The 27,374-nt window shown below is 46.3% G+C and overlaps 1 protein-coding gene and 1 pseudogene across 8 annotated transcripts in view; one reads left to right on the forward strand and one right to left on the reverse strand.

The window, feature by feature from the left end:
* Positions 1–27,374, reverse strand: part of LOC147011264 (RIMS-binding protein 2-like) — a 206,291-nt gene that overhangs the window by 119,725 nt on the left and 59,192 nt on the right. For all 8 annotated transcript variants that reach the window (XM_085858924.1, XM_085858928.1, XM_085858929.1 and 5 more), the window contains 2 exons: positions 13,237–13,374; positions 1,725–1,850 (listed from right to left, as the gene is read on the reverse strand). In XM_085858924.1, the coding sequence (XP_085715050.1) occupies positions 1,725–1,850; positions 13,237–13,374 (264 nt within the window). The remainder of the gene's footprint in view (positions 1–1,724; positions 1,851–13,236; positions 13,375–27,374) is intronic.
* On the forward strand, positions 21,793–21,933 carry LOC147011266 (signal recognition particle RNA; annotated as a pseudogene).

Here is a 27,374-nt window from a genome sequence, read left to right on the forward strand (position 1 = left end):
AAGTTCACAAAAACACTCATTTAATTTATGTCACCAATATCTGATTGCACTGTTTGCAGTATTGATAGACATGAAGTGGATATGGCATTAACTCCACAGGATTCACAAAGATGTCTCAAACGAATGATGATTCATCAAAACAGAAACAATATTACCTCATTGTATTTACAAAACAATACATTATCGATAACATAGGATATTTTGTTGATCAGCTGGATAATTTCTTCAAAGAATGACTCGATAAAAAACAAAGATGAAACCGACTTACTCTTGTCCGACAACATGGTACAGAGGTAAATAACTTAACTTTGTGCAGTCGAGCCTGGATTTGATTCTCAGCCCGACTACAAACTGTAAGATTGGTGCTACAGTCAGGATGCTGCATTACAATGTGATCCGTCTCTCAGATGGACATTAAACTTGGTGTCCCATCTGTGAGCAAGTGTAATTGGATGTTAAAAATCTCAGGGTGTCTTCTGTGAAAAGTAGGAGAATTAACACCGGCAATCCAAATAATTTCAAATTCCTGCCCAAAATCAGCTCCAGTCCAGTCAAGCCTGGCCAGCTGGTTTGTGAGACTTAGGCCAAAAGCATTCCTCAGCCAACCCTACAAGAGGGTTGGCTGGAAATAATTGGGCCATTAAAGAGGTAGCAATAGGGTGAGACTCACTCGAGGTGAGTGTTATTGTTCATATTCTGTCATCGTAACACTTTTAAGATGGTTGCATCTTAAATGCCTTTTTCCACATTCATTGCACACAGTTTTAAATTGTCCTACTCCCTCACCATTACAGTGCCTCCCTCTCAAGATCGAGTGTTTTTTGGAAAATAGGTTCCATCATTCTTGCTCTCATAATTATTCTCATGTGAGAAGAAAAAGATACCAAACCAGCTGCAGATATGGCATGCAAAGACGTTCCAAGTCATTCCTTGATAGACGAGAAATACTCAGTCCAGAAGGCCCTTTTTCTGGAGCTCAATGGAGTTCTGCTCTCCCTTATGGGCTCGGGTATGTCCCACTCCACCTACTGTAACAAACATCTCCTTCTCTCCATCTCCCTTTTTACCTCACTCATTTAAAGGAATCTAAAGCTCTCAATATAATTGGCATCTCCCACGATGAGACCGAAGGACAGGGCCAGTTATTCTAACGTTACAGACTAGTTGGTAGTTTCTGGTTTTAGCGCCTCTTCTACGGTCATTCTGCTCTTTCAGCCCTCTGACCCTCACCAGCTCCTCCATGAATTAATGCACACATTCTTCCAGTAATCTCCCGGTTCAACTCCAAAATTCCAAGCTCTCCACCCACCTCCACTCTCTTCTTCTTTTCTTCCTTTTGTGTCATTGCCTTCAACAGACAATTCACTCGCAATTATTCTTCCAGGGCTTCACACAAGCATTGCACGACCATTTTATGTCATCTCTCATCCCAACCCACAATATTTTCTACTCCCGTTCACCCCAACTTACTGAACCCTCTGACTTGCAGGGCACTGTGTTTTCTTCATTCCCTCTCCTCTTTTGTTGTTAGCGCCTTCCCTTGCTCATCATACATTGCCTTTTTAACCATTGTCAACTCACTCTTTCATGAGCCGGAAATTTGCACACATTAAAAAAAAAAATTTAATGAAAAACTGGACAAACAGAAATGTATATGCATCAACAAACAAACAAATGCTAAACTGTTCATGAAAATCTACACAAGAAGTACAGTACACTTGTACCAGACAGCGGGCTTGATGAGCTTCCTTCTGGGCTTTCTTCAGTTCTCCCCGGAGGCTGTTGTTGATCTCTTCAAGTTGTTTCAACCGCTTGGCGGTCAGCTTGCCTGGCACCACCACTTTCTTCCTCTGGATAGCCAACCAGCAATGAATGTCCAAAGCAACAGAAATCACAGTCAAAACAACAATGATCAACACAGTCTTTGTGCACAATCCCAGCTTTCTAGAGGTATACCACCCCACCCAAACAGAAGTTCAGAGGCTGCAATGTAACTTTTGTATGATAAATCTATAGATACAATCAATTATGAATCTCCATTATTGTGTGATCAGTTCATAGGTGTAATCAGCAATGATACCTTATATTTACAGCAGAACCACCTTTTATCCCACTAAACACCAAGCCTCTCTGTTCATAATCACTCCCTTGAGCTTTAGTAAATGGATGAAATCAAACAATAAAAAGGGCTGTATCTTCATCAATAATGTTAACAGGACAGTCTAAATAGGACAGCCCTGTGGATCAACAACAGCATGGTACAGCTCATAGCTCACACAACCAAAAACAAACTACTGGTGTTCAGAATATCAGTAACAACTGCCATCCTCTTTACAGTGCACTATAATAAAATAGCTCCGCAAAGCGGGCGTAACCCCGCAGCCCATGCATTGTAAAAGGAAGCAGTGATATCACGATGATGCAGTCAGTTAGAGCATGTTGGACGTCGTATCGAATATCAATCAGACTTCAAGATGGCTACCGTGGCGGCTAGTCAAAATTGCAGCGCGCCCATTTTCTAAAGGATCCTTCCTCTACTCAACTCCAACGCACACACTGCAAAAATGCATTTAATCGGACAAGCCAAGCCGTTATCGAACTTGACGAAACCAATTTCAAGACGACTGCCGTGGCGGCCACACTGAAAATCGCAGCGCGCCCATTTTCGAAAGGAACCTTCCTCTACTCAACCCCAACACACCCTGCAAAAATTAATTTAATCGAACAAGGCGTTCTCCTCGAAATCGATGGAAACCAATTTCAAGATGGCTACCATGGAGGCCACATTGAAAATCGCAGCGCGCCCATTTTCGAAAGGAACCTTCCTCTACTCAACCCCAACATACCCTGCAAAATGGATTTAATCGGACAAGGCGTTCTCCTCGAAATTGATGGAAACCAAAAGTTGACAGACGGACGCCCGGACGCCAATTTCAAGATGGCTGCCATGAAGGCCACATTGAAAATCGCAGCGCCCATTTTCGAAAGGAACCTTCCTCTACTCAAAACCCCAATACACCCTGCAAAAATGGATTTAATCGGACAAGGCGTTCTCGAAATCGACAAAAACCAATTTGAAGATGGCTGCCATGGAAGCCACATAGAAAATCGCAGCACGCCCATTTTCGAAAGGAACCTTCCTCTACTCAACCCTAACATACCCTGCCAAAACGAATTTAATCGGACAAGGGGTTGACGGAAATTGACCTCCTCCTCGAAATTGACGGAAAGCAAAAGTTGACAGACGCCCGGACGGACGCCAGCCGGACAACGCGTGTGACGACAATACCCCTTTTTCAGCCCAATTCGGGCTGAGGGGTAATTAATGGATACCACAATCCATGGCTGAAACATGAGAACAAAAGGAACATGAACATCAATACAAAGAATAATGATTACATCTGCACAGTCAGAAGCATGGGACCCAAGGTATTTGACATTCAGATTTTAAAAGGATGGTAATGGGTTTTTTATTTTAAAATACAGTATATCCTATTTGTATGGGGTGAATTAAATATAATTCAGCAAAACATGTTCAAAACTAAAATAAAAAAACAAGTTTGTAAAGGAAAAATTTTCTTTTGGAAGCAAGTTAGGAAATTCAACAACAAAGAATAACAAATGGTGTCGACTATTGATAAGTGACAAAGCCAATCAAAATCCAATCCCCGTAACAATGACGTCCAAAATGCAAAAAAGTATTCATTATATTATATATTAAAAACGTAATGAATATGTATGCGTGTGAAGCCTTTGCCCCAGCCTTTCAAATCTCAAAGCTTCTCAAAGCTGCCCCACCTCATATCCACAAAGCTGCTTCCGTCCCCCACCCTCCCTCTCTTCCAACTCATTCCCCCACCTCCTCCAATCTCCTATTTCATTTTGGCCCTCTCTTATTTCTCCCCACTGCGACTCATCCCTTCATCAACGAACCCTTTGTCCTTCTCCCCATCCGACACACTCCCCGAGCTCATCAACAATCTCCGACACTGTCAACAACTCTCCCTTCCTCCACCTATCCTCCCTCGTCCTAACCTACCCCTCGCCTCCCATTCCTCTTCCTTAACAGTGTGGACCTCAAACATCCAGGGCTTTCACTCTAACCTGACTGATCTCTCCATACAGGTTGCCACTGACAAATCAGACATAATCTGTTTAACAGAAACCTTCCTCCTTCAAGACATCTCTAACTCCATAGTTTCTCTCCATGGTTACTCCCTCATCCAGTATGATGGACCTGATTCTCGTCCAAGTGGCGGAGTCGCTCTCTTTATTAAAACTCTGTCCCTCACTCTCCATGCACTGCACTCACTATTCCATAGCCTGAGGAATACCTCTGGCTCCAGCTTCCCTCCGCTCCCAACTCTTGTTTATACTGTATGCGTGTTGTTCCGTCCACCAAACAGTGATGACTCCATTTACATCTCGCTCGCAGAAAACATGGACCAACTTCTATCCATTCATTCAAACTCTCTCTATACCTCATATGTGATGACTTCAATTGCCATCATTCCAGTTGGCTGAGTGTGGGTATCTCTCTCACCTGACATGGCACTCCAGCAAATCTGTGGGCAGATAGAGCATTTCCGTGACTGATTGGGGCTGACACATTCTGTCAACTTCCCAACCCAGTTCTCAACCAACAGCACTCCATCTCTTCTGGATTTGATTTTAACCAATTTTTCAGAAAATGGTCTGCTGTTCTTCTGCTCCAATTGGTTCATCTAATCATATGCTTGTTAAAGTGGTCATCTCTCCGGCCGTTATGAGAGAACTATCTCAGCACCGAGGAGTCTGGCATTTCACCAAGGCCAACTGGCAAGGACTTCAAGCAGCCATCAAACTTCTGGACTGGTCTCCCATCTCTACACTCTCCGACATCAACTCATCCTGGGAATTATTTCAAAGAAATTGTGTCTCTGTCTCTGTCTCTCTCTGATTTATCCCATCTCGTCGTCAGTTGTCCTACCCTTCCTCCCGCCCATTGTACACTGAAGCTTGTGGTGAGGCAGTTGTCCAAAAACAACTTGCCCTCGCCTCATGGAAGGCAAATCCTACTGAAGGCAATCTCATTTCCTTCCACAAAGCTCGGAACATCCTTCCACAAAGCTCGGAACAAGTGTGTGTCTACCCTCAAGAGAGCCATGAAACAACATCTTTCCAATCTGAAGTCTGCACTCTCAAACCTGTCTCCCTCCGCCAAATCCTGATGATATCTGTTTATGTCTGTTTATGGTGTATGTTCCCAATGCATCCCTTTCCTCACCTCATATGGCTGCACGTGAAAAGGCTGAATGTCTAAACTCTGTTGTTTCCTTCTAAATCTTGAGTCCCAACCCCATGGCTTTCTGTACACACCTTACCCAGTCTCACCCAGCTGTTCCTGGACTCCGTGTCCTTTTCTCCTGAAAAAATGGAGAGCTTGCTATCAAATATCGAATCAGATTCACCAACCGGTCCAGATGGCATCAGCCCACATGTCCTAAAAACCTGCTCTGCTGCTCTTGATCACCCTCTCTCTGTTCTATTCACCCTCTCATTTACTCAAGGCCATCTGCCAACTGCTTGGAAATCAGCAAATATTACTGCTCTGCATAAAAAGGTGCAAATCTGATCCCTGCAACTACAGACCAATCAGCATGCTCCCAATCATCAGCAACATCAGGGAATCCATAAAATCCTTCCTCTTCTCCAATGGCTTGATGCCCAATCATCAATTGGGATTCAGACCAGGTCACTCTACCTTGGATATGCAACAATTGATGGAGATCCTCAATGCCAGACCCCTCGACATATCGCGTGCTTTGAATATGGTCTGGCACCCAGCCCTGCTCAACAAACTCTCTTCCTATGGTATCCAAGGCCATCTCCACTCATGGCTCGCAGACTTCCTCTCCTGTCACAGTGTGGAGCCCTGAATGTAATTCTCTCATCTCCTCTTCCTGCCCAGGCTGGAGTTCCTCAAGGTAGCGTTCTAGGCCCTGTGCCTTTTCTGGTTTTCATCAATGATCTCTCCGACTGGAAAATCCTCTTTATCTATCTATTTGTCAATGACTCCACCCTCTGCCATGAAATGTCATCCCTGAGATTGGGAAGCAGCAGCCTCTTAACTATCTGCAGATCTGGATAAAATCACAAGCTGGTCCAACACTTGGAACATGTCTTTCAATCCTGACAAATTTCACACACTCACGACATCTCTCCGAAAGGACCGTATAGAACCCCCCCCCACCCACCCCCACCATCTAATTTCTCAACAACCCTTTTGAAGAAATCCTTTCGTTCAAGCTTTTGGGTCTCACTATCTGCCACGATCTCTCCTGGGAAAGCCACATTTCCAAGCTAGCCTCCAAAGCCAGTCACCGACTTGGCATTCTCCATCGTGTAAAGTCGTTTCTTGGCACACCTGAGCTCCTGACCACATAAGAAGCTTTCAACCACAGTCTGGAGTACTGCTCTCCGCTCTCGGCTGGTGCTCCCACCTGACACCTTTCTCAGCTTCATGCTGTGGAAACCAAGGCATTCAGGATCATTGGTACAGAGTACCTCCTGTGCTGTAGCCCTTTGCAGCGCAGCTGACCGGATGACAGGATTGGGGTAAAGCCTTCGGGACACCCTTTCCTTAATGATACGAGTAAAAATTATGGGATGAACTTCCTGGGATAGATTTCAGTGATGTGTGACGGGGTGGTGCTGAGGTGTCGTCCACCAGACGGCAGTCTCCCTTGGTTAACCTGAGGCGGTCCCTTCAGGTGGGTGCCTGGAATGTCCTACCCCAAAGAGAGGATGATCACCTGTCTCTGTTATCATCTCAGCTCAAGCGTTTGAACATCGGTATTGCAGCACTCTCTGAGGTTTGGAGACCGGATAATGGCAAGATCATGGCTGGTGGTTGCACCTACTATTGGTATGGTCACACTGATGGTTACCATGCCCAAGGAGTTGTTGTGGCTGTGTCCAATAAGCTGACTCCAATAATAATTGAGGTAATTCCGGACAACGAGCATATTATGAGATGAAGGATTCATCGCTCCTTGGATGTCGTTTTCCTGGTCTCTCTATATGCTCTGTCTGAGGCGAATGATCTCACCGTGAAGGACTCATTCTATGCCGCGCTCGAGTCTGTGGTTGAGCAGTGCCCCAGGAGAGATACTCTTCTAGTCTTGGGGGATTTCAATGCATCAACTGGCACTGGGGGATTTCAATGCATCAACTGGCACCGATAGGGATGGTTATTAGACATGTGTTGGTTTCCCATGGGTCTCGAACTCCGAACAAGAATATCACTAAGTTCCTTGACTTTCTAGAAGTCATGGTCTTAAGGTGGCTGGTTCATGGTTTCAGCACCTACAGGCTTAGTATACACCTACTGGACTTGGTATTCCAATGCTGATGGTGTGACAAAGAATAATAACCACATGCTCGTTGATGGACGCTGGAGGATGATCCAGAACTGTATTGTTGACAGAAGGGCTCAGTTCCGCAATGCCGACCACAGGCTTGTTGTAGCAACTCTGTAGTTGCAGCTTAAATCCGGGAGAATGGTACCATCCCAGCCTAGGCTGGATGTTAGCAAACTCAAGGATGAGAGGAGAGCTGAAGAGTTTTCGAACAGCCTGAGTGGAGATTTTGGGGGTCTGGGTGCTTTGGGGAATCCTGAAGAGTTGCGGCATGCCTTCAAGATTACAATCCTTGATGTTGCCAGTGGATGTCTTGGAAACCACTATCAAGTGTTTAAGAACTCTCTCTCAAGGGACAAAGTACACAGAGGGATGGAAATTGACCAGTCACAGGTCCAGACTTAATGGCAAAGCTGAGCTGTTCAAGGAGATGAGGCATAAAACTGGAAGTTTGCTGAGGATGGACAAGGAGGCCAATGTGCGAGGAATCTGCGGGAAGATAGAGCATCACCTGTGGTCAAGTGATTCTCATCCTGCTTGCAGAGGAATTCATGCATTGCGCTCCTCCAAGCCCGTCCCTCTGTGTGCTGCAATATCTGCAAGGAAAGGTGGGCTCTTCACAGTGGAGTCCGAAGTGAAGGCCCGCTGGGCCGGTTACTTTGAGCAACTGCACCAGGCTGACCCACAAGCTGCTGTTGGATGTCAGGGGTGGTAATGTCCCGATTTCTGACCCTCAAATAAACTGTGATCCACCTTTGTTTGTGGAAATACAGGCTGCGATGAACCGGTTGAAATGGGATACAGCTCCTGGGATCCGAGGCATCCATGTTGAACTTCGCAAGACTGGCTGAAATGCTGTACTCGCGTCATTGCATGCAGTTCTGTGCTCTGCCTGGAACACAGGCATCATCCCAAATGACTGGAAGAGGGGCCTTGTTGTCCCTCTCTGGAAATGGAAGGGTGATTGCCAGGACTGCAACAACTACCGAAGGGTGACACTGCTCTCAGTGCCAAGCAAGGTCTTTGCTCTGATTGCTGGTGCTCAAGCAGATGGTGGCGAACCCCATCAATAATTATCCAAGCAGTCAGGCTTTACACCAAGGACACAACAATTAACCGTATCCTTGCTCTTCGGGTCCTGACTGAACGCAGACGAGAGTTTCGGCAGGGGCTGCTTGGAGCTGAGGTTGGACTCTTCAAAGTGTTCTATTCAGTGAAATCGGGATGACCTCGGGAAGATTATTGCTCTTCACGAGGTGCCACCAAAACTGATCATTCTGATGTCTGAACAATACTCTGGAACTGAGAGTGCTGTGAGATGTGCTGAGACCATCTCAAACTTATTTTTCTTGTTGCTGGACTTGGTCAGGGGTGTGTACTGGTCTCCACACTTTTCAGTGCTTGTGTGGACTGGATTCTGGGGAGCATGTTGGAGAGATCAAGCTTCGGTGCAATGTTTGGGAGTGTCAGGATCTCTGAACTTGAGTTTGCAGATGATGTAGCCATATTTGCAGAGACTGGATATCCTTTTGTGGGACCTTGAAGTGTTCAATGAGGAGTCGGAGCCGCTGGGGCTTTGGGTTTCCTCGGTCAAAACTTGGATCCAGGCTTTCAATGACATCTTGGATGCTACTATCTTGTCTGTAATCGTTTGTGGTGAGGATGTTGAGGTCAGGGAGAAATTCATTTATCTTGGCAGTGATATTCATGTCTCCGCTGGCTGTTATGCTGAGGTCAATAGACGTCTGGGTCGGGCCTGGGGAGTCATGGATTCACTGGATCATGGGATATGTCGCTGTCGGTACCTGTGCAGGACAAGTAAAGTCTGAGACTTCAGGATCTTGGTGCCTCCAGCCTTGCTCTCCAGAAGTGAGACTTGGACTCTTGCCACGGACCTGAGATGGAGACTTAATTCCTTTTGTACCAGGTCTCTTCAGATAATCCTTGGCTATCACTTTGTGTCAGACTTTGTGTCCAAATAGCTGTTGCGGAGAGAGACAAATGAGATTTGTTACGTGTATAGTTTGTGAGCATCAGCTGCGGCTGTATGCACGTGAATCATTTTCCTGACGCTGATCATGCACACCGGATTCTCTCAGCGAGAGATCCTCAGAAGTGGAGGAGGCAAATTGGCCGATGACGTCCTCGTGTTTGTAGCAGGTTGATCAGCATCTCAAGGAGATGACGGGCCAGGCAACTGCCTGGAGGATGGCCAGACGGAGGCCCCTGGAGTACCGGCGGAAAGTGGAAGCAGCAACGCGCTGCTCTGGCGCATGCTCCCATACCTGCTCTAACCTGGTATCTCCCGCAATGGAGCCGAGTCTTTTGGTCTCTCACTCTCTCACCGCAGGCAGGTCGGTGGTCTTTCTGTCTTCTACCGTCTCGTCTCCGGCCTCGCACCCCCTGCTCTGTGATCTGCCCCCACCCCCACCCCCATATTTCCACAGGGCGCTCAAGATCCGTCAGCAACCCCCTTCTGGTGAAACTACCAAATGAAAAATCACTGCTCACCTTCACTCTTTCATTCCTCTTTATTCCCCCCTCTGGAACAAACTTTCACACTCTATAAAATCCCACTCCTCCCTCCAGGTCTTCACAACAGCTGTTCACCACCATTTCATATCTTCCCCCATACAAAACCATGATCTTTTTTTACCCCCATGAATCCACCCCAAACCCACCTCCTTCAAATTCCCTGCTTTCCTTCCTGAAAGTCCCTGAAGTGTCCATCTTGTACACCCCGTCTTACCCACCCCATCCCTCTCCCTTCCACAGATCTCCTCACGTCTCTGTTTCACACTGTGTTGTGTTTTCCTATCCCACCCCTCTTGTCTCCTGCTCCCTTTATTATACGTTTTGTGTGTTAGCTCTTATACGAGCCTCGATCATGTTAACAAATAAACAGAAAAAGCCGGGTTATTTCTTTCTTTCCAGGAGCAATCAGGCAGCGGTCTGTCCAATACTCTTCCTAAATAAATGGATGAGGAATTTGTGTAATAAATGAATGTTTTGCTGTGTCATTAGCCCAAGTTGTCAAGGCTAAATAGTGAGTGTAACGTGTAGTGCTATACCTGGTGATCGAAGCGAATACAAGTTATAATGTAATAAAATGTTGATTCTCTGAATGAAAACAATCGACATTGGCAATTATCATGATCATTTGTGATTGTTCGTTTCACTTAAATGCACAACTGCACCACTCAACTGAAAGCTTAAAACTGCAACTTATGCTCAGGGGTGAGAGTAGAAAAGGTAGTGAGAGAAGTGATATAAACTGTACATAAGTGCAAGTTGATGAAGGAATTGAGTAGAAGTATGTGAAGGAGTAAAGAGGCACTGGGAAAAGGGGTTGCTGAAGAGATAGATTGAAGGGAGTAGGTTTGGAGGGGTTACCTGCAATGGGCTATACAGTCAGAAAGTGTGCTTGCAATCTCTATGTAGGGATGGTATGGAAAAAAAAATGTCATTCCCTCCCTCTATATACAAAACTGAAGTTAGAGTATCTTCTCCACAATGTCGCTTAGGCTACATATGATAACCTACCTCGTCTGTTCAGCTGCTTGTCCAGACAGAGATCACTTTTCAGTACGCCAGACCATGGTAGAAGCAAAAAAAAACAAGCCGATTCTTCTTCATAAAATTAATAATAATAATAATAATAATAATAATAATAATAATAATAATGATAATAATGTCTTCAGATGGCAAATTTCCAAGCTGCCTCTCTCAATGGCATTGACTCTGGTACCATCCGACAGTTTTACTTGGTAGAGCATCCTTTGCTATCATAATTTTAATGCAGTAGCTTGAAAGGTCAGGTCAGTTAAGGTATGGGAGCATATGCCAGAGCAGTGCGTTGCTACATCCACTTTCCACCGGTACTGAAGGGGCCTCCGTCAGACCATCCCCCAGGCAAAGGCCTGGCCCAACCTGCTGCAACCACGATGCACGTGGTCAGCACGTTGGCCTACTCCACTTATGAAGTGCCCTTGCTGAGAAAGTATGGTCAGCAGGACCAGCTTCAGGAAAACGAGCCACATGTGCATACAGCCACAGCTGATGCTCAGACTATTCAAGTAGCAAATCTCATCTGAGTTTCTCAGCAACTGCTCGTTGGACACAAAGCGATAGCCAAGGATTCTCCAAAGAGACATGGTACTGAAGGAGTTAAGTCTCCCCCTCAGATTCCTGGAAAGAGTCCAAATCTCACATCCATAGAGTAAGTACTGGAATCACCAAGGACTTGAAGACTCGGACTTCTGTCCTCCTTCATAGGTACTGACAGCGCCACACCCCATGATCTAGTGAATCCATGACTCCCCAGGCCCGACCCAGATGTCAATTGACCTCTATCTCTCAGCCAGCGGAGACATGAATATCACTACCAAGGGAAGTGAATCTCTCCGTGACCTCAACATCCTCACCACAAATAGGTACAGACAAGATAGCAGCATCCAAGATGCCATTGAAAGCCTAGATCTTCCTTTTGACTGAGGAAACCCGTAATCCCAGTGGCTCCGACTCCTCATTCAGCACCTCGGGGGCCCCAAAAAGGATATGCAGTCTCCGAAAAGATGACTGCATCATCTGTAAAATCAAGGTCAGAGACCTTGACACTCTTAAACGATGCACCGCAGCTTGATCTCTCCAACATCCTCAGTATGTACAAGCACTGAAAAAAGTGTGAGGGCCAATACACACCCCTAAAAAACTCCAGTAATAACTGGAAATAAGTCAGAGATGGAACTACCACATGTCACAGCACTCTCAGTGACAGGGTATAGTTCAGAGATCAGATTGATCAGTCTTGGCGTTACCACATGAAGACCAAGAATCATCCAGAGGGCATCCCGATTCACCGAATCGAACAGTTTGCAGAGATCCACACAGGCTGCAAGTAGCCTCTGCCGAAACTCTCGTCTGCGTTCGGTGAGGACCTGAAGAGCAAGGATACGGTCAATCGTTGACCTCTTTGGTATAAAGCCTGACTGCTCTGGGCTCTGGTGGTCAAGCAGGTGGTGGCGAACCCTATCAAGAGTTATCCGAGCAAAGCCTTTGCCCGGCACTGATAGCAGTGTCACCCCCAGTAGTAGTTTGAAAGGATCCCACAAAAAGTATGCAAAACTGCATTCCTTTGTCAAGGAATAGAAAGGGATCAGAGGGGTGAGTGGGAGTACAACTGTCAATCACCCTGATTGGGCCAAACAAACCTATATGGGTGTGGTTAACCTGGGAATATTACCAGGAAGTCGGTGACAGCAACAACCCACACATATTTCTATCACGTACATACTATTTAGAATGTTAGATCGTCTATAAAGTATGGACAGAAACATTACAATGTGAGCACGTCTATAACTTTTGTACAGCATTTGTAATTCAGTAGTCCAACATATATCTTAAGTAAAGAAACAAGTAATAAAAAAATGTGTCTGTGTCTGTGTCTGTGCACCTAATGGCCTTTTCTGGGCCTAATGGTTCCTCCTGCATTAAAATATCCTTGTAAAGGAACTCATATTATTATTATTATTATTATTATTATTATTTTTAAAGTTTGAAAAAAAACACCATTGAATAATCAGCCTACCTTTGCCCCACAAAGGCAAACAGTAAAGTGTAATTGATTTCATTCATGGTGAGAAATAATTATTTTTAAAGTAGAGCTACATTTTGAGAATCGAGTGTTCGAATCACAAAAGCATGAAATCCAAATTGATTGGGCAAGCCTGTCAGAAAATCAAGTCGGCTCCAGAAAAAAAATTTAATGATGAAAAAAAAGGATCCAAGGTGCATATGGGGGACAATGTTAAAAGAGTTTCTGCAAAGGGCACTCTACCTTGTCAGGCTGCATGCCATTTACTTGGTTCCAGCCAAGCAGAGACAATGAGAGCTGTTTTTGGAGACATAAGACTTCCTTCTGAGATTCCTTCAGCAGATTCTCGGTGTTCCTCGATTCTATCACAGCCACATTGTCCTGCAAAAGCATCAATAATAAAACCATACTGTGACACATGTGACACAAACAAAAGCAAAGGTGATGCTGTCACAACAAATTCAAGGGAAGGTGATCCTCTGTAAAGAGCATCGAAAAGTAGGATCGGGAATCTTGTATTTGATTCAATTAGATTTTGGTTAAGGTCAGTATCTGGATCCGGCTTATGAGTGGGATACAAAACGTAAACTGTTCAGCCTGGCAGAGGTGTGCCCCGACTGAGTGCCATTCTAGTTTTGGATGCATCTGTTACTATTTTGCGAAAATGTTTGATTGCTGCATCTGAATTGAATGCAAGGAAGTCATAAATTGTAAAAGCCTGTTTGTTGTATTGTGTGAAATTCAGATAGTTTGCATTGTTTAAGTTGGTGTACACTCTTCTGTGATCTTTAGGAATGCATTTGGGGTTGAGTTCAGAAATGACGATTGAGTGGCCAATGACGATTGAGATGATGGATAGCTGATCCAATGAAATAGAGCAGTGGCCAATCTGAGAATGAGCGATGTTAAAGGAGGGACCCCCCCCCCAACCCCTCCTCCCCTTTGTAAAGGAATAGGAAGGGATCAGAGGGGTTAGTGCGACTACGACAGTCTCTCAGCCTGATGGGGGCAGGGCCGCTAGACACATTTGCCCAAGACAGAGATCGGCAACAAAAATAACAAAAAGAGCCATTTTTTCAAACTCAATCGAAAAAGCATCTTAAGAGCAGCGGATGAAAACCCCCATTTCAATCACAGAACAAGTAAAAAAGAAAATGTCACAGCCCCTATTGTTTTAGTAATTTTGCTGTATGGAATTAAAGGGCTTACCCATATTTATGTACAACTAAAATGGCCGCCAGTCAGCCATCTTGGATCTGATAATGGAAAAAATGATGTGCTCATGTGAGCCATCACTCCTTATCTGTGTGCCAAGTTTCAACATCAGTAAATGCTCATCTGAAAAATTGTTGAGGACGTGTTTGACACTGCGGGGTTTTTTTGCAACTAAAATGGCCGCTCGTCGGCCATCTTGGATCCCATGTCGAAAAAAATGATGTGCATATGTACACCATCAAGTGCTATCTTTGTGCCAAGTACTAATCAAATCGGTCCATACATGTCTGAGATATGGTCGCAGACGCACACGCACACGCACACGCACGGACATGAAAATCAAGACCAAATCCATAAGCCCCCATTGTGGACTAAACCCAACGGGGGCTGATAAAGGGTCGTACACATAATACATGACATTTTGGGTAGTGGGTGCGTGGGTGTTTCCCTGAGCATCACAAAGTGTTATGGGAGGAGTGGGGGAGGGGGGAGGGGTGGTGGAGAGAGGATGGTGCTACAGCCACATTACACCATCAAGCAATAGCGTCCATTATGGAACTCGCATTTACACTTTGAAAGATCGAGGATCTTTCTGGGGGAATATCAGGATGAATTGTACTTTATCTCTAGTTTGTTCACATATTTGCAGTCTGCAGTGGGAATTGAGGAAGGAATTCAGGCTTTTTTAGGTCAGTGGAGGGTGGAGAAGGTATTGAGGAAGGAACAGTTGATGGAATTGTGATGAGTAAGGCCAGGCAAGAAAATAGAATTTCAGGAAGGGAAAAGTTAAATATATTCTAAACCAATGCCAGAAGTTTAAATAATAAGATGGAAGACCTTGAAGCCAAAGTAGATAGCGAGGAGTATGATATAGTTGCAGTGAGTGAGAGATGGTTTCAGGAGGAGAGTAACTGGAGGACAGGATTAGAAGGCCACAAGGTGTATCGATGTAATAGGAAGGAGAGAATAGGATGAGTAGCAATCTGGGTAAATGACAGCATTGCATCAAGAGAAAGGGGTGACATTAAGGAAGGAATAAATGTTGCGGATTCTGTGTGGGTAGAGATTAGAGATTGTAAATATACCATCAGAGATGGGGAATCCCCTGCCATTGAATGAAAAAAGGTTATACATATTCCAGATAATGAGGGAGGTGAATTGGAAACAAGACACCATTTGGTCATCATCTCGAAAAAGTTCCCCAGGGGTGAGGAACGTAGTAACCAAAAATAATTGAAATCAGATAAGCGGTTTTCCATTTATTACAAAAAACATTTATTTCAAAATGGCCGCCCCATTCAGCTATCTTGGATCCGGCCACACCCAAAACCAATAGTTCTTCCTTTTCAGGTGGTACATGTGTGACCCAAATTTCAAATCGATATGGCGAACAGTTTCTGAGTTATCGCACTCACAGTTATAAATGTTGACGCCCGGACGGACAGCCAGACGGACAGCCAGACGACCTGGGTGACAACAATAGCCCCCTTCCGCCACGCGGCAGGGGATAAAAACAGTAAGATACTGTAGGATGCTTTTATAAGGCTCCGGGTGTGAAGGAAGAGGAGGAAGGAGGAGTACATGAAGAATTCAAAAGGGCATGTGGTAAGGGAAGAGTATTGATTATGGAGGATTTTAACTTGCCAGGGATAGATTGGGTCCAGGAACAGGAAAAGGGAAGAGCAGATGAGGATCTCCTAGTTTTCGTCCAGGATTGCTTTTTAACCCAGTTTGTAGATAAGCCCACGAGGAGGAGTGCAGTGTTAGACCTCCTTTTTAGACTATGGTGGAGGAGCATTTCGGATCAAGTGACCATAACATTGTATGTTATGTGCAAAGATTCTGTTAAGGGTTAGAGTTCAAAATTGTAGGGTAAGGCTATTCGATTTTAGGAAGGCAAACTTTGAGGGTATGAGGAGAAAGTTGGGTGATGTAGATCGAGAGACTCTAAACAACAGGATAATCAGCATCAGAGAAATGGGAAACCTTCAAGGACCAAATGTGTAGAGTGCAGAGTAAGTACATTCCAATGAGGTGTAAAACAAGAAGCAGAAAGAGGTCAGGGTGGTTGAACAGTGAGATAAGGAACACTATCAAGGAGAAGCAGAAGGCATTTATTAGGTTTAAAATAACAGGACTGGAGTTAGATTTATATCACCGTCGAAGTAAACAGAGGCAAGTTAAGAAAATAACTCAGCAAACCAAAAGAATATGAGAAGAACATGGCTAAGAATATTAAACAGAATAACAATGCTTTCTAAGTATATCAGGGGAAAAGAACAGGTTAGGACCAGTGTGGGCCCATTGAGGAATAGCACCAGGAGAGTGGTCAGTGATGAAGGTGAGATGGCAGGCTTATTAACAGGTATTTTTCTTCAACTTTTACACAAGAACACTCAGGAGAATTGCCAATAGCTGAGAGTATCCATCAAGGTGGTGAGGAAGGGCTTTTACAGAAGATCCAGGTTGGAGTGGAAGAAGTAAAGGAACAGCGAGGTAATCTTAGACTAACAGCTTGGTCCAGATAATATTCACCTGAGAGTATTGATGGAGGTGGTTGAGCAGGTAAGCGAGATGTTAATGGATATTTTCAAGAGTTCCCTGGAGTCAGGACAGGTACCGGAGGATTGCAGAGCAGCAAATGTAACACCATTATTTAAGAAAGGCTCCAGAGAAAAATTTGGGAACTACAGACCTGTTTGTTGGACTTCAGTTGTGGGGAAGGTGATGGAGACATTATTTAAGGACCAGATGAGGAACCATTTAAATTAATACAAAATAATTAAAGGTTGTCAGCATTGGTTTACCAAAGGTAGTTACTGTTTAACAAATCTTTTAGAGTTCAAAGAAGCAGTGTCTGATTGGGTGGATGAGGGAAAGGCAGTGGACATAGTATATCTGGACTTGAAGAAGGCATTTGATAAGGCACCACATCAGAGGTTGTTAACAAAGGTGAGGGATTGTAGAGTGGCAGCTCAGGTAGCTAATTGGATTGCAAACTGGCTTGGTGATCGGAAGCAAAGAGTGGCTGTGAGTGGGAGGAGGTCTTGCTGGGAGGATGTTAGTAGTGGGGTACCTCAATGATCAGTACTCGGACCATTACTATTCATAATTTACATCAACGATTTGGATAGTGGGGTGAAGAGTAAGTTTTCCAAATTTGTGGATGACACAAAGCTTGGAGGTAAGGTGGATAGCAGAGGTGGTAGTGAACAGATTCAGGAAAGTATTGATTCTTGCATAGACTGGGCAAAAGATTGGCAGATGTAATTTAACCTGAGCAAAATTAAGGTGTTGGGGATAGCAAAGAATAATGAAAATAGAGATTACATGATGCAAGACGTAATTTTGGAGTGTGTTGCAAGGGAGAAGGATCTGGGGGTGGTAATAGATATGGGAGGTAAGCAGTGTCAGGTCAGGCCAGATTAGATCTGTGACTTGCTACAGGTATCATGTAAACCTGTACTAACCTGTTCCATGGTCGGGTTGTCGGCGACTAAACCATCTCCCCCACCAGGTTTTTGGTGAGGAGGGTGTTTGGATATGGACACCCAGCAGGATTTAAAACAAAACCTGTCAAAGGGCGGAGGAGCGCCTTGTGAGCCAACGGCCATCCATATCTAGTACCCAACTGTGTCTGCGGATGTCCTCCTGCAGTTGGGTTACTTCTTATTAGGAGGTTGGTGGCAGGATTTGCACTCCGGCCACCGTAAAACCCTTCATTCCACAAAACACAAAAACGCAAAGAAATCTGAAAACCCACTCCGTGGGAGTACCTCCAGTGCAGCTTCACTTCGCAGGGCAGCTCACCGGATGACGGGATTGGGGCAAAGCCTTCAGGACCCCCAATCTTTGATGATAGCAGGGAAACCACAGGGTAACATTCCCGGGATAGATTGTGTGAGAGTGCGTCGGAGTGGTGCTGAGGTGTCGTCCACCAGACGGCGGTCTCCTTGGGTTAACCTGAGGCGGTCCCTTCGGGTGGGTGCCTGGAATGTCCTATGCCTAAGAGAGGATTATCACCTGTCTCTGTTATCATCTGAGCTCAAGCGTTTGGACATCAGTATTGCAGCACTCTCTGGTGTTCGGAGACCGGATTGTGGCGAGATCATTGTGGGTAGTTACATCTACCATTGGTCTCGTCACTCTGATGGTTACCATGCCCAAGGAGTTGCTGTAGCTGTGTCCAATAAGCTGACTCCAATGATAATTGAGGTAACACCGGTCAACGAGCGTATTATGAGACCAAGGATTCGTCACTCCTTTGGTGTCATTTTCCTGGTCTCTGTTCATGCTCCGACTGAAGCGAGTGATCTCACCGTGAAGGATGCATTCTACGACACGCTCGAGTCTGTGGTTGATCAGTGCTCCAGACGAGATACACTTCTCGTCTTGGAGGATTTCAAAGCATCGACTGGAACTGATAGGGATGGTTATGAGACATGTGTTGGTCCCCATGGGTCTGGAACTGTGAACCTGAATAGCACTAAGTTCCTTGACTTTGCAAGAAGTCATGGACTTAGGGTGGCTGGTTTATGGTTTCAGCGCCCACAAGCTCATCACTGGACTTGGAATTCCAACGCTGGTGGTGTGGCAAAGGAGATTGACCATGTCCTCGTTGATGGTCGCTGGAGGATGAACCAGAACTGCAGGGTCTACCGGAGTGCTGAGTTCCTCAATACTGACCACCGGCTTGTTGTACCAACTCTGAAGTTGCACCTTAAATCCAGGAGAATGGTACCATCCGAGCCTCGGCTGAATGTTGGCAAGCTCAAAGATGAGAGGGTAGCTGAGGAGTTTGCGAACAAGCTGAGTGGAGATTTGGGGGGTCTGGGTGCTTAGGGAGGTCCTGAAGAGTTGTGGAGTGCCTTCAAAACCAACATCCTTGATGTTGCCAGTGGATGTCTTGGAACTCACCGTCGGGCAAATAAGAATTTTGTCTCTCAAGGGACACTGAATACCATTGAACAGTTGCAGGGCCAGGCTGAATGGCAGAGCTGAGCTGTTCAGGGAGCTGAGGCGTAAAACTATACGTGCACTCAGGGTAGTCAAGGAGGCCTATGTGCGAGGAATCTGTGAGGGGGTAGAGCATCACCGAAGGTCAAGTGATTCTCATCCTGCTTACAGGGGAATTCACGCATTGCGTTCATCCAAGCCCATCCCTCGGTGTACTGAAGTGCGAGCAGAGGGTGGTAGACTCTTGACAGAGGAGTCCGAAGTGAAGGCCCGCTGGTCCGGTTACTTTGAGCGGTTGTACCAGGCTGATCCACCGGTTGTCGAGTTGGACGTCAGGGGTGTTACAATCCCTGTTGCTGAGCCTTCAATCAACTGTGGTCCACCTTCGCTTGTGGAAACGCAGGCTGCCGTGAACTGGTCGAAATGGGGTAAAGCTCCAGGGATCTGTGGCATCCATGCTGAACTTCTCAAGGCTGGTGGAAATGCTGCACTCGTGCCGTTGTTCGCAGTTCTGTGCTCTGCCTGGAACACAGGTATCATCCCAACTGACTGGAAGACGGCCCTTGTTGTCCCTCTCTGGAAAGGGAAGGGTGATCGCCAAGACTGCAACAACTACCGAGGGGTGACGCTGCTCTCAATGCCTGGCAAGGTCTTTGCTCGGATAATTCTTGATCTGGTTCGCCACCATCTGCTTGAGCACCAGCGTCCAGAGCAGTCAGGCTTTACACCAAAGAGGTCAACGATTGACCGTATCCTTGCTCTTCAGGTCCTCACCGAACGCAGACGAGAGTTTTGGCAGGGGCTGCTTGCAGCCTATGTTGATCTCTGTAAAGCGTTCGATTCAGTGAATCGGGATGTCCTCTGGAGGATTCCTAGCCTTCGTGGGGTGCCACCAAAACTGATCGATCTGATATCTGAACTCTACTCTGGTACTGAGAGTGCTGTGAGATGTGGTGGTACCATCTCTGACTTATTTCCAGTTGTTGTTGGAGTCCGTCAGGGGTGTGTACTGGCCCCCACACTTTTCAGTACTTGTATGGACTGGATTCTAGGGAGGATGTCAGAGAGATAAAGCTGCAGTGCTTCGTTTGGGAATGTCAAGATCTCTGACCTTGATTTCGCAGATGATAGTCATCTTTGCAGAGACTTTAGATATCCTTTTGGAGGCCTTCGAGGTGCTGAATGAGGAGTCAGAGCCGGTGGGATTACGCGTTTCCTGTGTCAAAACTGGGATCCAGGCTTTCAATGACATCTTGGATGCTGTTGTCCTGTCTGTGCCTGTTTGGGGTGAGGATGTTGAGGTCGTGGAGAGATTCACTTCCCTCGGCAGTGATATTCCTGTCTCTGCTGGCTGTGAGTCAGAGGTCAACAGACGTCTGGGTCGAGCCTGGAGAGTCATGGATTCACTGAATAATAGGTGTGGTGCTGCGGGTACCTGTGTGGGAGGACGAAAGTCCGAGTCTTCAGGTCCTTGGTGCTTCCAGTCTTGCCCTATGGATGTGAGACTTGGACTCTGACCAAGGATCTGAGACGGAGAGTTAATTCCTTTGGTACCAGGTCTCTTCGGAGAATCCTTGGCTATTGCTGGTTGGACTTTGTGTCCAACGAGCGGTTGCTGAGACTCAAATGAGATTTGTTACCTGCATTGTCCGTGAGCGACAGCTACGGCTGTACAGACATGTGACTCGTTTTCCTGACGCTGATCCTGCTCACCAGATTCTCTCAGTGAGGGAGTCTCGTGAGTGGAGGAGGCCAATGGGCCGACCACGTGCCTCGTGGTTGCAGCAGGTTGATCGGCATCTCAAGGAGAGTGGGATGGGCCAGGCATCTGCCTGGGGGATGGCCAGACGGAGGCCCCTGGAGTACCGGCGGAAAGTGGACGCAGCGACGCGCTGCTCTGGCGCATGCTCCCATACCTGACCTGACCTGGTATGCAGGCATCAGAGTGCTGGACAGCTATAGGTAAAGCAAATAGGGTGTTAGGCTGTATTCAGAGGGGGATCATTTATATTGCAAAAGAAGTGGTGTTAACATTTTACAGGAATTTAGTGAGGGCACATTTAGTAGAATATTGTGTGCAGTTCTGGTTACTACAACTCAGGAAGGACATAGATACCATCGAGAGGGTTCAGCGCAGGCATACTAGATTTATTTCGGGCCTAGCTAGACTTAGCTGAGGAGCGGCTGAAGAAGACAGGGCTTTATACACTTGAAAGAAGACGGGTTCCGAGAAGATATGATGGAGATGTTTAAGAAAATGAAAGGTATGGATAAAATAAATGCAGAAGAATTATTCAACAGAATAGACAGTGATAGAACCAGGGGCCGTAGCCCGAGAGTAAAAAATATTTTTTAAAAAGGAGGTGAATTAAGATGGAATTAGATTGGTACCTCGAAGTTATGGAGATAGAGGGGTGCAGGGATGTTGATTTGATTTTTCAGTGGTTTGAGCATTGATGGGTGATTGTGTGCATGTGGACGGAGTGCTGTTGGTGGGGGTCTCGTCAAGTGGAGTTGTGTGGTTGATGTGTGTTTTTAACCAAGCCCTTGCCCCCTCCCCTAAGGGGAAGAAAAAAACAATACAAATACTCCAAAAACCTAAAAAATATATATATTGTTACGAATTTAACCGGGCGTAGTGGCGTGCGCCTGTAATCCGGCTACTCGGAGGCTTGGGTTGGATGATCGCTTGATGACGGGAGCTCTGCACTGGGCCATGCTATGAGAGGGTGCAGGGCAGCCCGGAATCATGGTGAAACCCAATCCTTATCCCTGTGTCGTGAGAGGCGACCAGGGTTGCATCAGGAAGGGCATCCAGGATAACAGTGATTTCCATTAACAAGGATGATACACAACTGATATAAACATGAACTCATGAATGTACCTTCATGGAATCCATTTACTGTGATCACAAAAACCAGGAATGAACTTTAATATTACATTACTACAGATATTCACATTGATGTTTGGCAAGTTCATTGAAGGTATGATTGCGATTGCCATTCTGGGGACTTCACAAACTATATTCCATGGTGTATGGCCTGGTGTTGGCTTAATGGTTAGGGTGGTGGGCTTGGCATCCTTGGATCCTGAATTCAAATCCTGCTCAGCTGTTGAATTAATACCAAGTGGGATTGACTCTGCCTACCGGGCGTAGTGGCGTGCGCCTGTAATCCGGCTACTCGGAGGCTTGGGCTGGAGGATCGCTTGATGATGGGAGCTCTGCGCTGGGCCACGCTATGAGAGGGTGTCGGGCAGCCCGGAATCACGGCAAAACCCAATCCTTATCCCTGTGTCGTAAGAGGTGACCAGGGTGGCGTCAGGAAGGGCATCCGGCGTAAAACCTATGCCAAATCAGTATGCGGATCATAATGGATGATCCGCTGTGGCGACCCCTAACGGGAGCAGCCGAAAGGCGAACAACATATATTGTTACGAATTTGGAAGCCTTGTGCACACAGACAGACAGCTGTCCCCTATAGCTCAGTTAAATCAGTAAGTGCGTGCTTCTAGTTAGGGTCCCGTCCCTCGTCTAATGGGAATTAAATGTTCATGTGCTGCGGAGTTATTTTGATAGTCAGGGTTTTCTTTTATTTTTACATCCACACCATCTTTGCTCTCACAGCAACAACACTCTGCTCGCGGCATTCTTCGCGCACTCGCCAGCAAGCGCGCGCGTGGGCGGAGTCTAACGTAGGCATGGCATCCCTCCTTAGCCAATCGGCAAGGAGCGGGCATCTCACCCTCCCCGTTTCCGACTCAACACGATCGCCATTAAGCACGCGGCCAGAGGTGAGGAGGTGGGCGGAGCCACAAGCTCCTCCACCCAGAAGGGGGGAGTTGCCCCGCCTACTGTGCATCTGTCCAATGGAGGGCGGCCAGAGAATTGTGCGATGGTTCCAGCCAATCAAGAGGCGAGTGGTCAGGGAAAGAGGCCCCTCCCTCCCAGAGAAAAAGGTTGGTGATTTTGGGATGAATGGGGGAGATTGATCTCGTCCTGTCGCCGGCATCTGCTCTCATCTCGTCTTGTCGGTGGAGTCTGGTTCTCCATCAGCTCGAGCGCATGGTCTGCTGGAGCGATGGTCGCATCTCGTCAACGCTGGTCGCCTCTCGTCGACGCTGGGCTGGTCGCATCTCGCTGGCGCTGGGCTGGTCGCATCTCAACGCTGGTCTGGTTCGCTGGTCTCGGCCAAACTGCACGAGGCGGGAAGGTCCATTTTTCTTTCAGGGGTCTGTGTGTGCGTGTGTGTGTCCGTGAGGCCCCCGTCTTTAAGTAGAGACTGGATAAGTGCTTTTTGCTAGTACTTTGCATTTCATTTCTTATAATCGGATAACTCTGCTCCTTGCGTGCTCCCCCCTGCCCCTCCCCCCATTATAAATAAATCCCCTGTTAAATGTTTCAGCTCGTTTCTGTGTTTCTTTAATTGGCTTAGCACGGTGCGTGTTGGGAAATTTGGGAAGCGGCAAATTGTATATTTGGACTGACGGGACCTCGGTAACCATCCGCTCGGGTTACGCACGGGTCGAGCACGCATACGGCTCAGCCCGTACGAGTGCTGTCGAGGGTGTGAATCCTCGGTCGCTCGCCATGTGGGCCTCTAGGTATTTTGAAGTTTGGCAGATAACCCTGTCCCACATGGTTGATTTATTGACGATTCACAGTCCTGTAAGGTAGGATATAGATTCCGGGTGTTCGGTAGAGTCGACCCTACTGCTCCACCTAGCGGTCGTGCTCGCAACTGACGCCCGGCTCCACAACAATATATATATATATATATATATATATATATATATATATATATATATATATATATATATATATATATATATATATATATATATATATATACAAACCCACAAAAATCACTATTTAAAAAATTAATAAATTTCGCATTTTCCTTGGATCTTGTGTTGATAACTTAGTGTGGTGTTGATGTCACGCAGTCATGATGGGCTGAATGGCCTACACCTGTGTCTGATTTCCTTGTACGTTTGAGGTCCACACTGTTGAGGAAGAGGCAGGGGAGGAGGTTTTGGGTGCAGGGGAGGGGGAGGGTAGGACGAGGGATGAGGGGGGTGGGAGGTAAGGAGAGTTATTGAAAGTGTGTGGGGGATTGCAGAAGAGCTTGGGGAGAGAGCTGGACGAGGAGGAGAAAAGGCTCGGTGGTGATGGGTTGAGGAGTAGTGGGGAGTAATAAGAAAGGGGCAGAGGGCAATTTAAGATTGTAGGAGGTGAAGTGATGAGATGGAGGAGAGAGGGAGGATGAAGGAGGCACCTTTGTGGATGTGAGGGGGGAAACTATGGGAAGGGGGAGTGAGGGGAAGATTGGAGGGAGAGGGTGAGAGGGGAGAGTTGAAGGAGAAAGATGAGAGGGAAGCTTGGAGTGGGAAGAGTGTGATATGAAGGTTGCGTTGAGAGGGAGGGGAGACGATGAGAGCAGGCTGGGCCAAGGTGCAGGAGGGTGACGGGAGAGGTGGGGAGAGGGGAAGGATGAGACTTAGTAGAAGTATGGTGAAGAAGGGAGCTGGCAGGGGGAGGTACAAGATTTGAGGGGTTGGGAAGAGGATGGGGGGGGTGCTGAGAGGAAGGAAGGTGCATGTTTGTGGAGTGTTGAGGACTGTACTGATTGAGAGAGTGAGAATTCTGTTAGGGTAGAATGGAGCCCAAAAATGTTAGAATACCACACAGTTTGGGACAACAGAGGCGGCGCTGATACTGAAGCAGAAGGCAGTGAAGAGGTGCCAAAAGCAGAGGTAGGATGAGGGGCAAGATGGGAGGGGTAAGGAGAGGGGAATAACAGGTGAGGGATTAGGAAGAGGTAGATTTAAGGGGGTGGCGTGAATTGGTACTGAAGTTGGAAGAAAAGGATGATTGATGGAACACGAACATACATTGCAAACTGTGAGTTTAAAATGTTTAAGTCAGAGATGAGATTAAAGACATTGCGTGAGGGATGCAATGAAGGAGAATTAAGAGAATGGAGAAAAGAAGCATTGTAACAGTGGGACTTTTTAGACACGGAATTACCTGAAGGATACAGGGCTTTATACACTAGAAAGGAGGTGGTTACGAGGAGATATGATGGAGATGTTTAAGATAATGAAAGGTAGAGATAAAATAAGTGAGGATGAATTATTCAACAGAGCAGACAGTGACAGAACCAGGGGCCATAGCCTGAGGGTAAAGAAGAGGAGAGTTAAAATGGCAGTAAGGTTGAGGACTTTTACTCGGAGAGTAGTTGATGCATGGAATGGTCTCCCTGGAAAGGTCGTGGCAGCAGAAAAAGTAGATAAGTTTAAATTAAAATTAGATAGGTACCTGAAAGTTATGGAGATAGAGGGGTAAAGGGATGTTGATTTGACTTTTCCGTAGTTTGAGCATTGATGGGTGATTGTGTGCATGTGTACGGCGTGTTGGTGGGGTTCTCCACAAGAGGTGTTGCGTGGTTGATGTTTTGTGCGTTTTTTTTTTTTAACCCAAGCCCATGTCCCCTTCCCTCAAAAAGGAGGAAAAAGAAAATGGAATTTTTTTTTAAACACTTCATTAAAAATAAAAACAAAAACATTTTGCCTTTTCTTCTTTGATCTTGTGTTGATAAATTGATGTGGTGTTGATGTGGCACAGGCATGATGGGCTGAATGGCCTCCACCTGCATCTATTTTCCCAACAATTCCTTTTGACTGTAATTCTTGACTGGTGGGTCTGGAGAAGAAGATTTTTAATGGAATTATCGATTTTGCCAAAAGATGGCTGTCGGCCATTTTGACACACTTCCGGTCATGTGATCTGCATGACTTCTGCAGTATAATTAACATCCATAGCCCAGCTTAATGTTGCAACCAAAATTTGGTCACATTCTGACTGGTGGGTCTGGAGAAGAAGATTTTGGAAGGAATTTGCATGACCACCATTTTGACACACTTCCTGTCAGATGGTCAGCCTGGCCTCAGCAATTTAACATTAGGACCGTGTCCTAATGTTGTAACCCCAATTTGATAGGATTCTGACTGGTGGGTCTGGAGATAAAGATTTTTGAAGGAATTTACAAGATTTTCCAAAGACTGAATAAGTCGGCCAATTTTGACATACTTCTGGTCACGTAATCGGAATGACTTCGGCAATTTAACATCTCTATCGTGGCCAAATGTTGTAACCCAAATTTAGTGGCATTCTTTCTGGTTGATCAGGAGAAGATTTTGGAAGGAATTTGAGGGATCGCCATTTTAACACTTTTTGTCATGTGATTGGCATGGCCTCCAGAATATAGCATCAGGACCCTGCCCTAATCATGTCAGGTCAGGTATGGGAGCATGCGCCAGAGCAGCGTGTCGCTGCTTCCACTTTCCGACGGTACTCCAGGGGCCTCCGTCTGGCCATCCCCATCTCCTTGAGATGCCGATCAACCTGCTACAACCACGAGGCAACGTGGTCGTCCCATTGGCCTCCTCCACTCATGTGTGCATCGCATGATGCTGAGAGAATCTGGGACTCCCTCGCTGAGAGAATCTGGTGAGCAGGATCAGCACCAGGAAAACGAGCCACATGTCCATACTGCCACAGCTGATGCTCATGGACTATGCAGGTAACAAACCTCATCAGAGTCTCTCTCAGCAACTGATCGTTGGACACAAAGTCCAACCAGCGATAGCCAAGGATTCTCCGAAGAGACCTGGTACCAAAGGAATTAAGTCTCCGTCTCAGATCCCTGGTCAGAGTCCAAATCTCACATCCATAGAGCAAGACTGGAAGCACCAAGGACCTGAAGACTCCGACTTTCGTCCTCCCGCACAGATACTGGCAGCGCCACACCCCATGATCCAGTGAATCCATGACTCCTCAGGCCCAAGCCAGATATCTTTTGACCTCTGGCTCACAGCCAGCAGAGACATTAATATCACTGCCAAGATAAGTCAATTTCTCCACGACCTCAACATCCTCACCACAAACAGGCACAGACCTAATGTTGTAACACCAATCTGGTATCATTCTGACTGGTGGGTCTGAAGAAGATTTTTGAAGAAATGGACTAAGTCGGCCATTTTGACCAACTTAAAGTCATGTGACTGGAACGAGCTTTGCAATTCCTGTTACCAGTCAGGAAAGGAAAGTTACTGCCAAATTTCAGCCGGATTGGCCAGACGGTTTGGCCGGAAAAGTCGAAGAAGAAGATGGACGGACTGACTGTGAGCAATGATGATACCTTATCTGA

The sequence above is a fragment of the Eptatretus burgeri genome, chromosome 16 (assembly GCF_056783735.1).
Source record: "Eptatretus burgeri isolate ZD-2024b chromosome 16, Ebu_testis_v1, whole genome shotgun sequence".
Lineage (NCBI taxonomy): Eukaryota > Metazoa > Chordata > Myxini > Myxiniformes > Myxinidae > Eptatretus > Eptatretus burgeri.